We start from the raw sequence: 15582 nt of genomic DNA on the forward strand, positions 1-15582 counted from the left end.
GCCCCCTCGCGCCTTTCATTGACATGTCAAGTGCTGATAACCTGGAAGTGAGGCGGCGAGCGATTTCATTATCCTTAGGTAGAAGAGTGCTGTGTCCTCAAAGTGACAAGTGACTTCAGGCAGGATTGCTTAGCGAGCTTCTGAAAACAAACACACACAAAAACTTCGAAAACAGCGGAGGTATTAATGTTTACCATGGTATTTGTTAAATTACCTACAGTATTTTCCTTCCAGTTCTGTCAACAGTAACAGCAAAAAAGCCCCTCATAAAATCCAGCAACTTTTTGCTCCTTGAAGTGGTGAAATGCGTTTGCTTCCCTCTGTGGGTTGAGTGAAAGCAAGAGGTGTTTCTGAAACTCATTTAAATAAAAACTCCGAAATCCAAATTACGGATTTGTAAGTAGCTTCTCCAGCTTGTGTTAGAGGTATGAAACTCTACATGCTTTTTCCATGAACCAGTGGTGAGGGCTGTTTTTTTTTTCAGAGAAAATACTCTCTGGTGTACTGCATGCAGTTTACTTAGGGAATGAGGATGTTGCACAGTATCTCTTGAAGTTTCGAGGAAAGAGTACAAACCCCACACTGACCTCCCACGCAAGCAAGATCTGGAATGCACATTTCTATTTGTGTGTTGGAGAACTGCTTGAAAAGAGGAGAAACCTGTGGTCAGAAGAATGTCAGGTTTCTGTTGTGAAGTACCTTTGCTTTTTCCTTTTTATGTCTTGAACAGTTTAAAGCTAGAATGTGAAAAACTGGCCAGTGAGAAGACGGAGATGCAGCGACATTATGTCATGGTAAGCAAGCTGCATAACAAATTCAAAATGTCTATTAGCTTGGTATACTGAGACTGAAATACATTTGGATTGCTGGAGGCAAACAGAAAGATTACAGTAGCACTGCTGTTGTTGAGGTTGCATCAGTGCTTCTATTATGAATCCTTTGTTTCAGGAGTTTATAACTTGTTTTCAGCAGTTGGTTTCCACATAAAACATGCTTTTTAACGTTTTAAGCAATTGGGGATATTCCTTCCAAATGCTAGCAGGTTACTTGTCAGCTCTTCAAAGCAGCATGCAACTTTCCTACTATACCTGGAGACAATCTTGTCAGGTTTGCCGACTTCTCTCAGCAATCATATCTCAATACTATCCTGAACGATTTTACTGTTTTCTGTGATGGGCGTGAGCCAAAATTGTGCACGTATGCATAGAAATGTGAAGCCTACTTCCTAGAAGAACTGTTGCACCTGAGCAGGTTCATTGTTTTGCTACATGCAGAATGGCAAGGATCTCAGCTGTGAAAGGGATTTCCTCAATGGTTGTGGTCTGCCTGGTTAAATAACATGCATAAGAAGACATCTTTAAATATGCAGTTGCGTGATGGATCGTGATAACTCCAGAGGAGCTCTTTGCTCTCTGCTCTTTTGTACATTGTTGAAGGGTTAGCTGATTTCCATGTGTATGTGACAAATGACACTCTTGTATTTACAAAAAGAGTAAATAACCTTGAAAAATTATTTACCAAGGGCACAAGCAAATGTTAAGGCTCACAGTTGTCTTTTTTCATACCTAATACACCTAAGTCTTGGAGATTGTGTGGTTACTAACATTACAGACTGAACCAAGTTCCCCGCAATACTCGGGCACAACAGGACACACATTGGTGTATCTGCTTTGCCTCTGGATTTCCATGGTCTTTCACTTTTTATATCTCTACAATTTAATTGCTGCTTTTTTGTATGTTTTTAATTTAAAAATTTGAATAATCAGTCTGTTAGACATTGCTGATTTATATGTGTGTCTAGCTTCAAGCACTTCAGGCAAATTTTTTGACATCTTTTATGTGTGCTAGGGAATAAAATCTTGAGCATTTTCTGTGTGAATTTTTTTTTCTGCTTCTAATCTTTAACTCTGGTTCTGATTAGATTTTGTGACTTATTTGTTGTCTGTTTTTTTCCTTGTTTTATGGCTGTTCTCTGTAAATTTGACATGAAGCAATGTAGATTAAGCAAAAAAGCAGGAAAAAAAAAAGGTGGCTATGAAAGGCTGTTTTAAATTCCAGGAGTTCCTCAAGGCCAATAAATGTTTTTAGGTCTGTATGTGTTTATACAAATGATGTTTGAGTCAAAGTAAATTTTGGAATAGTTTTCACAATTGCAAGGTCTAACAGATTCATCTTCTTCTTTCTTAGTATTACGAGATGTCCTATGGGCTGAACATAGAGATGCATAAACAGGTAGGTAATGTGTTTTGTGTAAGAGTGCTCCATGTAATTTCTCCCATCAGTCTTAAAACAGATGTGTGTTCTGTATGACTTGCTTTAATTGCATGCTTGAGTGCACTGGAAATTTTTTTGTATTTAACCTGGCCCTGAAACTTCCATTTTGTGTATGGTAAATGGGTACTGCATAGGTTACAGTCTGGGCTAATTCAGTTGACTTTCCACATGCAATCCTCACACATGCAAACGGTCCTGTACTGCACAGGGAAGGCGTATGTGCATAGGGTATGTGGGTTGTAACTTCAGATCTGTCTGACCTCAGAGATTCAAGGTTTACTTTTTGGAATGGTAGCTACATCACTAATGCGTATTAGGGGTGGAGGGATTTGTATTTGCGTGTGGAAAGGACTATTCTCTTCGGTTAACCTGGACTGATTTAAGCTGGAGCTACAAAAGCAATTGATGTACAGCCATGTTCCTGTTGCCCTCAGGCTGCTTACTTGGACCTTTGTCCAAAACCACTGTCTTAGCATCACAGACATGAAAGAGTAAATGAGCTTTCTGTGAGGATGTTAACATGCTCTGTTTTGTGCCTTGAAGTCTAGCACATAGGCCAAGATTAGCAGGAGATTAGTCAGATAGAGCATGGTAGTGTAAATCAGAGTTTCTTATTTAGTAATGCGTGTTTTTAACCTTCTCTAGAGGAGAATGAATTAAACATCTGACCTCTTTTCCAGTGAAGGAACTTTTTGTATGGTCGAGTTTAATACTGACAACTCATTTTAGCAAATGGTTGAGCAATTTGCAAGTGTTGCTGGGGAGTGTAAACTGCAGAAATAAAGAAATGATTGGATGGGAGAAGAAAGACCATCTGAAAATTGGTTTGTACGCATTTCTGTTCAAAGTTAGGGATTTGGAACTTCTCTGGGTTGTGGAAATAGGATTTCTCTATCTTGTTGAGAGCAGACATACGAGTCAAATGTTTTTTCATGTTCTTTATTATTTATTATATCTTGTATTCCATTAGCATCCCAATGCACAGTATGGATTAGGGCTATTTGCACTAGATAGCATACAAATATGAAGACAGTGGGACTTCCTGCCTCAAAGTGTTTTTGCATCCGCAGCTCCAAATTTGTACAAACACATTATTTTACAGACATTATATGTAGACCTGTTGAATTCAGATGTCTTTCTCACAGGTGCCCAACCGTGAAGACTCAAGAAGCACATTTAACAAAGGGTTGAGCAGAAACAGCTGTGATTGCAGCTGATCATACTGTATGGATGTGGTGACTGACTGGACCGGATTCAGGTCGTGGGTGCTGGTGGAAAGACTGACACTGACTCAGAGGTGTTGGGTCTGTTTCCCAGTGAATAGCCAGATTGTTTCTGCTCCCATTTAAGACAAAACAAAACAACAACAAAAAAAACCCAGAACAACAAAAATCCCAATGCCCCTCCCTCCCTCCAAATCAGTAGAGCAGTAGATACGGAAACAATTCATGAAGACCAGAGTCTGTACAAGCCACCTACATAGCAAATTCTTACAGGCGTTTCAAAGCAAGCGTTGCAGTCAGACTTATGTTTCTAGGTACCCTGTTTTTGCAGCAGTTATTTGTATGTAGACTTAAACTGGCTGCATAAAATTCTGTGGGACAAAATTAGCTTGCAAGTGCAATGTGGAATTAAATTGTTTTAAGAGGAGGGAAAAATCCCACAGTGAAAGCCCTTTTAACTTTTAATTTCTAAATACTTAAGAAATTGTATACAGTTGTGGTGATGGAGTTGTCAGTGATATTCTGGAGAAATTAAACACTTAGTTACAACTAAGCGTGGGGATTACAAAGGACTGGGTATTAATTAAACACCTTTTCCCATTACTGTTCAGTCTAGTCAAATTAGTAGTTTGAGTATTGTACTCTCATGCAGAACACTGAAATACTTTGTCAGTTGTTTATTTGAATTGGCTGCAGCTAAGAAACTTGTTTGCTATCATTCTTAAATCTGATTTCATATCTCTCATGTCTCCTATTGCCACAGCAGGTTGTTTGTTGTTGTGGGTTTTTTTGTTTGATGTGATGGTGTTTTTTTTCCCCTCCTCTCTCCTCTTGCTTCAGTAACTGGAAAATATTTCCCATCTTGCTTTATCATCACAGCGCTAGGGTCCAATTTGGTATATTACATAGATAGTGTTGATTGCTTCGTTTGACGAGTGTGAAGCTTTTTTAGTCTTCCACCTTAAATTCAATTCTCTTCTTCTCCCGTATTTGAATTTTACTCGGCTCAAATTGAGCAATTCACCCTTTTTTTTTTTTTTCTTCCCCCCCCTCCAGCTTTCTAAATTCAATCATATAAAAAAATCCTGAGGGCAGTTTATCACATTATGAAATACAGACAGCCCTGCAAACCACCTACTTATTATATTTTCTTTCTTCTTTTCACGTTAGCACAGAGGCATATCTGTCTTTATTTGTTTTTCTGGGCAGACAGCCTTGGTTCCTCTCAGGTTCTTTTCCAGATGTACTTGCTGGATGCCCTTGTAATGGAAAGCAGGCAATAATGCAGTGAAGTTGCCCTTTGGGGTAATTGGGCCAGGTTCTCAAGATCAGGTTAGGCTTACTCACTTATTAGATTTGCGTCTCAAAGGGTTCAAGAGCAGGACTCCCTGGAGTCCTTGGAAGTACCCTAGTAATTTGTGGCCCTGATATTTGAAACCTTTGTGTATTTTTCTGTTAAAGCTTCTGTTCTTCTTGGCTGCCCCCAGCCACAGAGTATTTATTTATTTTTAGAGAAATTTTTCACTGGAACAGAAAATGATGGCTGTGATGGAGTCATGACTCTGTGACTTAGCAAATTGATAAAAGGATAAACGGGCAGAGAGCAGCAGTAGTGAGTGTGCCTGTGTGTCTGGGAGGGGAGAGGGGGGGAAGAGCATCTCTATTCCCACCCCTCATGTGATGCTCATCATCAGTCATCCTGTGTTGATTTTGATAGAAAACTATTAAAGTGCAACCTATGGGGAATTTGTCATTCTGAAAGGAAAGCTAATGTAATTAGTACCAATTAAAGTACATTTAGCAAATTGGATTTAATCTTAATTAAGCCTGCATAATGTTGCCAATTTTTAACAATTATGTTTGAGAACATAATTAATTTAAATTTTGGTAACTGAGTAAATAACATTAAACTGTTAGAATTAGTCATTTGTATTTTTTTTTAAAGACAAGTGTGGGGTATGTTGTGACATGTGATGTTACAGCCTAAAAAACTAAGCAAATTTTTGATATTCTGTACTAGGATCAATAGTGCTTCAGAATAGACACATTCCAAAAAAAGAAGAAGGCATTGAGTTGAAAGTTTTTGGGTTGCAGTATGAACAGATAATTCCCTTTAGTTTTAAATTGCAATATTAGCATAAATATGAATGTTTGAGTGCGGCCTGAAGATGCCCGTTTCTTACTAGGTTGCTTTTTAACATTTGTTTTTAAGAGGCTCAGCTGATAGTTTATGAATGAATAGTTGACGTGCTGCTCTGTGTTTCTAATATACTGTTGCTGCTTGGTGATGGTGGTCATTTGGTTTAATTTCTGAAATTAGGCTGTTTTAATGTTATGGTAAACAGTTTATTTAAATTGCTGTAATTAAACATGCTTGCTGAAGGTTTTAATTCAGAATTGTAATTATCACTTAAGTGTCTGTATTTGGCTACAGACAACAGATATTTGTGAATGGGACTGCTGGAAAGCATAAATAGGATACAGCCTTCACTTTTTACTTTGATTGTTTTTTTGAGGTGGCAATACATAAATTCTGAGTCACTCCTTTTCGTTAGACTTCTGTCTTTGAACTAATTCACATGCTAGAATGTTGGATTTCAGCATTTTTGAGAGAAAATTCAGGTCTTTTAAGAAAGTGAGTATTAAAAAATAAATGAAATGACTTTTTAAGATCACAGTTAAAAAAAAAAAGTCCCATCCATGTAAATTTTATTACAGGACTTGGGCAACAACCATTTGAGTGTTGCTAAAATATTAATTGGATAGAAATGAAAGGGCTCTGCTAGCTAATAGGATATAATCATAGCTGCAGTAGTCGATGGTAAATGATGATAAATGGCATTAGGAACCTTTTAGCAAACTGTAATAACTACGAGGAGGGAAGCAGTATGGATTTGCATTATATCTGATACCCTCTAGTACCAAGTGGATTGCCAATACTGCTTGTTTAGCATTTTCTAAGGGCAATAGGATATTGATTACTGACTTACAAGGAACGGCTCTATTTTCACCATTGAAAAGTATTGCAGGTTGTTAAGAAGAAATTGACTTGAAGAGGCCTGACTGCTGCCCATCATGGAGCAAATAAAGCAAAACTGCCGAAGCATGGTGGAGCAGCGAGATGGGGCCCTCAGCAATTTGTTGCTATTAATTTACCATGCTCGACAGCAAATCAATCGGCATCTACTTCATCTGCTGGAGAAAATGCTGTCCAGGGCAGATAAAAGTCCCTGCGTGGTACAGGGAATAGACTGGATTGGCCAAATGGAGGTTGCAGTTAATGTGTAAATAAGTGAAATCAAGGCCGCTGTTGCCGAGAAAGCTGTTTTTAATTAGATTGAGGCTTTATAGTGAGCTATTTAAGAAAGTAGTATGGAGAGTAAGGGGAGATTTATTACCGACTGTGTGGGCTGTACAACATCCCAGCCTTGAGTCTGCTTGGTTCTTAAGCCTTAGTAAATTATTTTGGTAAAGGGGTAAAGATGGGAATCAATTTGTTTAATTTAGGGCAGAGTTTTGACCGTTTTTCGTCTCCATGGCCATAAAACACATATATCACAGAGAATTGGTTTGTGTAATGGAAAAATACTCTTTTTCTTTCTTTTTCTTTTTTTTTTTTTGGCAGTGATTTGGCTTGGTGTGATTGTGTGTGCATGCATTTGTGCACTTTTTTTTTTTAAACACAGTCACTAGTAGAGTGTATATTGTCTTCCATTTGAAGAATAGCTGGAGAGCCAGCTAAAATTATACCAGCTGAATTTGTTCTTCATTATAAACAGTAGGAAAGATTTAATAGAGATACAGGCACTGTGTAGTCAGAACTGAACTGGGAAACTTCAAAATGAAAAAGATTAGAAGTGAAATTTTGAAGACTGCAGCTCACACAGGACTATTAAGGAGGAAAAGAAAAACAAGTGGCTTTTCCATCAAAGTCACGAAACGTAAAAAATAGGCTGTCAAATCAGTTTGACAACTGAGGCTTGTTTGTCCCAGTTTTAGGTTATTTAGCCTCTAAACCCAGCAGAAAAGCTTAGAAGCTCATGAAAAGTTAGAAAATACATTATTCTGCAGTTAAACCAGAAACCTTTTACTTGGTAGTAACTGCTAAGTTCTGAAACAAGAATACATGCTTTCATTTCCTCACCATGTAGATGTTAATTACTGGGGAGTTTGTTGCCACTTCCCCACCAGTTACTGTTGAAATAACTTTTCCCCCTGCAACTGCAGGATAACATGCATGAGGACAGGAACTTCCATTGCACCCTGGTTTTGCTGCTCCTGAGCAAAGCAAAGCAACGTGTCGTTTCCCCCCACTTGTTTTGGCAATTCAGACAGATGCTTAAGACGCAGGACATAGCACAAAACATGCTGAGCAAACTTTTAAATTAAGACATAGGCTCTGTTTTTACTGTCAGAAGACTGTGCTCTACAGTGCTTAAACATAAAAGCATTTTTCTGCCTTTGAAAGATGCTAATTGCCGTGAGGCTGCTTCACTGACTGTGTAAATTTATGGGCCTGCTTGTAATTACTGAAGGGGCCAGCAGTGACCTTGTGGTTAGGGGTGCCTAACACCTTCCCCTAAAATAAAATTGCAAATTTATTTTTCTATTTATTTTTAATGCAAGAAACTCCATCACCTTTGCTGTTTGCAGTAAGGGACACCATTCTGGTGAGAACACCCAGCCCCTTTTGGGTAGTGGTGGTAGTGAGAGAAGGGAGAGGGAGAGGTGATGTGGACCTCTGTCCAGCACAACTAGAAATACCACTCTGACATGAGGCTTCTGCTGAACAATCAGAACTTACTGCTCATGAGGAGAAGGAAGCTGTGTCACCATTTTGTGTATGGTAACTTCTGCACCAATTTGTGTGGTGAGATTTGCCTTCCTTTTTGTGCAAAAAAAGAAATGCCGAGGTTGTTCAGCCCAGGAAAAAACATTAATTAGTGAATAGGTTTCAAAGTGAAGTGTCCAGATGCTGGGATGCCCAAGCTTTAAAGCATTTGTGTAAGCTTGATCCTGCCCTGTTGTGTATGTGCAACATGGTGCAGTTTTTAGTTATACACTTACTGATCTCATTACCAGTTTTCCTAGAGGACCTCTTTCAGTGCACAAATTAGACATTAGGAAAGTAGAATTAAGGCTGCAGAGGCGATTGTAAATCTGTCTTGAAAATGTTTGGCTGTTTAGCTTGGCAACTGAAATAACTTTAAACATAAGGATTCAGGCATGTGAAGTAACTGGGATTGTAAGCTCCTGGAGGCAGGGATTCTGATTTTGGTTTGTGCCACAAAAAGTGAGGGGAATGCTCACACAGGTCAATCACAGTGTATGTTAGGAATGCAGTGCATTACAGCCAGGAAACAGATTTTGTGACTCCTAACACCAAGGCTGTCAAATGTTGAGAATTTGGAGTTATCAATTACTTTTTTTTTTTTTTAATGTGAAGACGTGATGTACGATTTGTGGATGTAATAGAGAACTGGGTTTATCACAGATACCGGCCAGTTTGTAAACAGTGTGATTCTAATTGTTACAGAAGTCACTTCTGCTGCTGTCTGCAGATTGAGCACATCTGTTGCCACTGACTTTGAGAAAATCTATTTAGCCACAAGGCACAGCGAGAGCAGAACAAAGATGATAATGTGAAACACATGATGTACAAACCGATACTTGCATTAACTAACAGGTGACAATATACTTGGAGCCAAACCTATCTATACTTATGAAATGCAATTCTATGAAAGAAATTGAATGTTTGAATTAAAAATTAATCTTTACTTTCAAGGACAAAAATATGAAGTGGTTTAAAAAATACCTATTTGTCTCTCTAGTTATCTGTATATTTTTACAGGTTTTGTCTTGATTTGAGATGATATTTTACAATTCCACTGATACCTTGAAGTACTACTTCTATAATTTTTTCCCTTGATATTGTTTATCTTAGTGGTGACACTAACTCTTCTAGTTCAGTGTAGCAGGAAGCGTTTTGGCATAATGTCAAAAGCAGGTGTTCACAGCTTTATTTTTAAATAATGTTTTTTAAATATAACTGAAATATGTCACGAATAGTAAACAAAACTCTAAATCGTGCTTTCCTGTGTGTGTGGATAGGATTTAGACATAAGGATTCATCTTTCCTAGCCCAGGACAGGTACATAAGGCTCTCGTATTGAACACTGTGGTATTATGGCTAAGACGTTTAAATGTGCAAATGTCAGACAAGTCAGAGTTACAGTCCCCACAGTAAACTTGAAATGGTCTCTTTATGGTTATGTATTTGTATGGTATGCTGTATTTCCAACTCCAATTGTTAAATCATGCCAGTCCCCAGAAAATCATGAGATTGTCTTAAAATAAATTCTGAGATAAAAATAATAAATTTTAGGTTCTTTTTATTTCCCTTCTAATTTTAAGCTTTCAAACCGCACTGGGCTCATGCTTCTTAGTTTTTCCTCCAGTATTCTTCCATAATCATTTTTTGCTAGTAGGGAGTGAAATGTCCTAAGATTCATGATAAAGTAAAGGGAGCTGAGTATAAGATACAGCTAGAAACTTTTGTCATAATTTCCTATTCTCGGAAAATGTGTGAGGTGTACTCTTCTAGGAAAAATTACCAAATTAAAAATGTATACATATTTTACATATAATATATGTATGAATATACATATACATATAAGCAATTATATGATTCTATTCTATGATTCTATATTGTTTCTGGAATTTCTTGTTAAGTTTTTGTGGATTATATATCGTAAAATGGCACAGATGTGCTGATGGCAATTTCCCTTTCTGTGTTAGAAGGAGAGAGAACACAGGACATGGTTTTGAGTGGAAGTCTTCTAACTTAGCCTCTTTTGGTCTACTTGAATGGTTTCTCTGCAGGATCTTACACTGCCAGAGGTTTCTGACATTTGATGGATGTGATTCAACTTCTTCAAAGGAGAAAAACCTTTCACTGTTATGTTTGGGATGTGGAACACTGGCAATGAGAACATGTGCTTTTCTTTTTTCTTGTGTTTGCTTAAAAACCTCTGCAGAGCATCTCACAGTTGAGTGGAAGTCAGAATCTGTCCCCTTCATGCTATAAACAATCTGCATAACAATAGGTCCCGTCACTAGGTTTTGTTTGGCATGTGTCGTGTTGTCTACTGTGTGCATGTTGTGTATGATTACCAAGAGCATTTAATTTTTTAAAATACTACTCTTTCCTCCATCTTAAATACAATAAACTTCTCTTGTATTTACTTTGTCTGCTTATGTGTGTGACTTTGCTTAGTATCTTGGTTGTCTGGAGAACTTGCAAATGCAAAAAACCCTCTCTGAGTCCATCCTGGTGTACCCCAGAGAGAAGTGATTTTCCTGGGACTGAGTAGCCACTGATGAAGTAGCACGGTAGAGAGGGCACAGTGAGACTGCTGTTAAGACATCAGCTAGGTTTCAATTAGGCATAGCCAGTGATGCCAATTTACTGGCAGAAGAGTACTTTGGAAAGCCAAGAGGCTGCTTTCCCCTTGTCTTTTTCAACTTTGAACCCAAAGTCAACAAATCAAAAGACAGCAGGGCCAACACATGTTCTCTGCAAATACTTTATAAAGCATTGTGGTACTTGTAGAAAGTTTAACACTGACAATTTTAAACCCAAGAGCAAGAGTAAAAAGGTCTACCCTGGATCTGTTGTGTCGTCAAGGCAGAGAGCTTCTTCAAAACTTGTTATGAGCTGTCCATTGAGTTACAACAACAGGCTCAGCAGAGGATGAAGGAAGAGTTGGTAACCTGAAGCCCACTGAGCTGGCCCAGTAGTGTGATCCTCAGGTACCCCCTTGCAGTGTCTGGGAGGAGGCTTGCGTGATGGTGCACAGACCTTGGTGCTGGGAAAGTCTGGATTGCAGGGTGTTGCCCAATGACTGAAGCCGTCATTTACCACATTAACATGACAGCATTATTTAAAATTCATCATAGCGCAAATTGGAGTGAGTTTTTACCTGGGGGTTGAGGGAGAAGGTGGCATTTTGATCACTTATTTTCTTTCTTGTGTCTCTTTGTTCCTTGGCAGGAGAGGTGGAACTTAATTTTTGCATATTCTTATAATGCAGAGAGCTAACTGAAAGCTTCCAGGTTTAAATATTTGGATATTCGGTTAACCCATCTACCTCAGTAACTTCTGTTTGATGGTCAACCCATTACTCCTATTTAGCGTTTGATTCAATTTTTACCTTTTAAAACCATGGGGAAAGTGGAGCAATCACTGAGGAAAGTTTTTATCTTGGACAACCATGTCTTCCCATTTCTAACCTTTCACAGGGATGAATAAGGAGTTTTCAGCCATGCCTCGTAGCTGAAACATTTCTGGACTTAGTTTTGAAAACACAGTGTTATTTTCCTATTAAGCTTTCCTCTAATAAAAGAAAGGGAGACAAAGTAACTGTAGTGCAGCCCAGCTAAGGGTTGGGGAATGGGGCACACTTGGACTTGGCAATGCTTGTCCACGTGTTCTCATGAAAGCCAATTCACCAAGGGCTGTGCAGGGCCAGATTTCTGCCAGTAGCTCTGGCGATGTCTCTGACTGGCTTCCTGTCTGCCTTGGGACATCCTGTGTTGGGTTTGAGTTGGGTTTGACTAGATGATCTTTTGAGGTCCCTTCCAATCCCTAATGTTCTGTGAGATGGACAAGCCACTGTCTAACTACTTGATGGCCAAGTAGCTGGTAGCAGTGTGGAGTCCACACAGGCATTTGAATCCTGCAGCTGAGCCAAGCTATGTCATGGTTTTGGCTTTGAGAGGGATGTGGGGCTCTGCTGGGTTTTTGTGGTAGCTGAAGATGAAGGGGTGTGAGCTCAGTACCCATCCTTCATGAAGCACTGTGAGTCTACAGAGAAGAGTCATCATTGGTATCGGTTCTGTTTCCTGCTCTGGATACCTGCAGATACCTACCCACGGACTTGACTGCCTCCGATCTGGGGAAGAGGCCATTTTTAATGTAAAGCATGTGAGGAATTATCAATTGTGGTTCCTCTGACTGCGAGCTTGCACTCTGTAGCACTTTGTAAAAATCTCTTAACATTTCTGTGCCTCTGTCTCCCTCTGTGAAATCGTGATGATATTTACATGATGGGGACTGATCTAAGATTTAATTTGTTAATGTCCATGATGATGGATGTAGATGAGAGGCTCTAGAGAATGACAGAATATTAAATAAATGTTATTTGCCATGGAGGCAAGAGGACTCCTTCCAAACCTCTATCCGCTGTGTAATGAGGTCTAGCAGTGCCTTAACTGATACAAGATTTCCTTTGTCCTTATGCCCCAGAGGTTAGCAGGGCATAGCACTAAAGATACTTGAGTATCTTGTTCTCCTGCCTGCTACTCTGTTAATTGTATTTGGAGACAGAAGTTGGAAGTAGGGGTTTGGTCTTGTGATGGCATTTGGAGAAGGAAAGCAAAGAAATTAAGGCCCAAACTGACCAAAATGGTTGTGCTGGATTAGTGGTTTGAGGGAGGAGGCAGAGAACAAGGAACGATTGGAGGACGCTCGTTAATTGGTTTTCTTCTCACGTCTCCTATTTCCCTGCGGTACCATTCACTCTGTATGACAACCATCTACTTTCATAGTGCACCCTTTGAAAGACGGCACTGTGCTGATGTGTAAGAGAGTCAGCTACAACACCACTACTGTCTGCTTTCTGTAATTTTATAAAGCATGTGACTCGATGCAAAGTAGGTGCCTCTTAAAATATCTGTCTGTAGTGTTTGAACAACACAAAAAGATTGGAAAGACTTTGCATATAAAATACACCTTGTATGTTTGTGTCAGTGTGTTAACAAAGGATAGATTGTTTATTCTTATACTCACTTTAACTGGTAGGCTTGCTGTCCTAATTGCAGAAAGCTGTTGCAGTCTGAGCATGTTGCTTATTTACAGTTTTTATCAATGCTTCTTAAATTTTGGGGACAAACTATATGTTTTATTTCTCAGTCTTGTCCTAAGCAATGACAACTACAAGAACAACAAAATATAGGCATTGATGAGAGTATCTGGCTTATTCATTGCTCTTAAACGTTGGTGGAAGAGACACTGACTTCTCCAGACATCAAAGGACTTATTATGTCAGAGTTACTTGTTACGTATTTGTCCATGTCTAATTATGGAGGTGTTACTCTTGAAAAGTAAATTTTGTATAAGCTCTTGGTTTAATTCTTTCAAGAAGTCCTTCTTTCTTTCCAACTCTCTGCTTCATGTGCTGCTAGAGATGGCTGTTAAGGAAAACAAAGCTAATAATGTGCCTTTTATGTGGACAACATGAGGGGAAAGACATTTTTCATGCGTGTTTCTACAAGACACTTGGTTCTTTTCCCCCTCACAACTTTCCCTGGGTTATCTCTACAGCCTGGTCACACCAAAACATGCGTCCTGTTTCACTCACTGGCAGCATAAGAAAAAGTCTTACAATTCTGTGCATGTGGCATCCTGGAAATTTCTGAGAAATGGTTTGTTTCTGACATTTCTTCTAAAACCACTTTTGACTGAGGATGACCTTGTTCTTAGGTTTGATCATGTAGAGAGAGATGTAAAGAGCAATAGCATCACAAGATTGTACAAGAGCATACATATGGAGTGGTTTTTTCCTGAGGTTGTAAGTTTTTGCTCGAAGATCAGTTTTAAAATAGGTATACAAGATGCTTTTCAAACAAACATTAGCAGCACTAATGGCAAATTTCCTCTGTAGAAAGACATGACTTGCCTTTGCAGATACATATGTCCAGCTTCTTTGCATACACAATCTTTTTTTTCAAATATACCTTCAGCCAAATTGACATACAGACCTTGTGAATGTATGAAATAATGATATTTTGTTCTTTGTTTAGTTGCTGTTTACTCAGCTCTGTTTTCTGCCTGGAAGTCAGGTGTGTATTTCTTCTAAAGCACTGATTTTTAACAATTCTCTTTGTGTGGGTGAGACGAATCCTGGCATAATCTTAGTTTACACATTTTCAAAGAAAAATGCTGCTGTAAGTATGCACTGTATTAAGGGTCATGAGGTTTGTTTAAGCCTGCGACAGAACCTGAAGAGCCTGAAAATCTGTAGACACAGGAAATACCTCTCTGTATTAATGTTAAGCGAAGCAGAAAGCTCCCAGGTGGATGAGATGCAGCCACCAGGGTCTGGGGCTTGTGAGTATCCAGGTGCAGGTCTCTGGACTATGCTGTCAAAGGCTTCCTGTGAGACCTTGGACAAGCTGCTTTGACCACTGTCTCCAGCGAGACAGAAGTGATGCTGCAGTTGCTTTTGTGCCCTTTTTGCAGGGCCAGCTGAACGAGGGCAGAGCGGTGCTGGAGGTGTGTGGGGTGAGTTAAGTGATTCAGCATGAAGCCAAAGAAAACCAGTGTGTGCGGAGGGTTGCTCATAGGGAAATCTTGAGGTCACCTACAAATTGTTGAGGTGTCTTAAATCTCTCACTGCATGAAGGCTGAAACACCCAAGTTGTTGCTGCCAGGACATGCTGCGTTGTCTTGGTAGTCTCAGCAGTGTCACCCAAACTGTTTTTTAAAAGCATAATTCAGATAACAGAAAACAAACAAAAAAGCTGGAGAAGGCAACACTCTTTGTTCATCTTAGTTCATCTACTTTCCTGTCTGCTAGCGAGACCCACATTTCTTCTCTCTCAGGAGAATGACTGGGATATCCAGCAGAAAGGTTTCTGATTTGTATGAGGTCCTTAATGGCTCAGTAGAGCTGTAAGAAGAGAAAAATGCATGCTGTGCTGTTGCCCTGGGAAGACTCCGGATGATTGGAAGGAGTTGTGCTGGATTCCAGTCTCTGCCCCAAACCCATCTGCATGTTTTAGCTCATGGTTGTTTTTCATGTGTGATGATTCTGATCAAGAACTGGAAAAGGGACTTACCTTCTCCAGTGGAAGAACTGGGAATATTTCCTTCTCAGAGTTCACAGAAGCCTGTTAGACAGGGTGTTCCCACAGGAGCTGGGAAGGAGAAGTAAATAAAGAATTGAAGTAATATATAAAATACTCTGATTAAACTTCTTGACCACTAAGCTGTTACACAGAAGTCTGTTCCCCACCCCCCCCC

General features: G+C 39.3%; 1 protein-coding gene across 1 annotated transcript in view; it reads left to right on the forward strand.

Moving 5' to 3' along the window:
• Positions 1-730: 730 nt before the first annotated feature.
• The window catches only part of LOC104537991 (transducin-like enhancer protein 4), a gene marked incomplete at both ends in the record, with an annotated part of 54536 nt that continues 39684 nt past the window's right edge, over positions 731-15582 (forward strand). Inside the window, 2 exons of the mRNA XM_010181027.1 lie at positions 731-794; positions 2188-2232. Coding sequence (XP_010179329.1) covers positions 731-794; positions 2188-2232 — 109 coding nt within the window. The remainder of the gene's footprint in view (positions 795-2187; positions 2233-15582) is intronic.

This window comes from Mesitornis unicolor, unplaced genomic scaffold (genome assembly GCF_000695765.1).
Source record: "Mesitornis unicolor isolate BGI_N332 unplaced genomic scaffold, ASM69576v1 scaffold26043, whole genome shotgun sequence".
NCBI lineage: Eukaryota > Metazoa > Chordata > Aves > Mesitornithiformes > Mesitornithidae > Mesitornis > Mesitornis unicolor.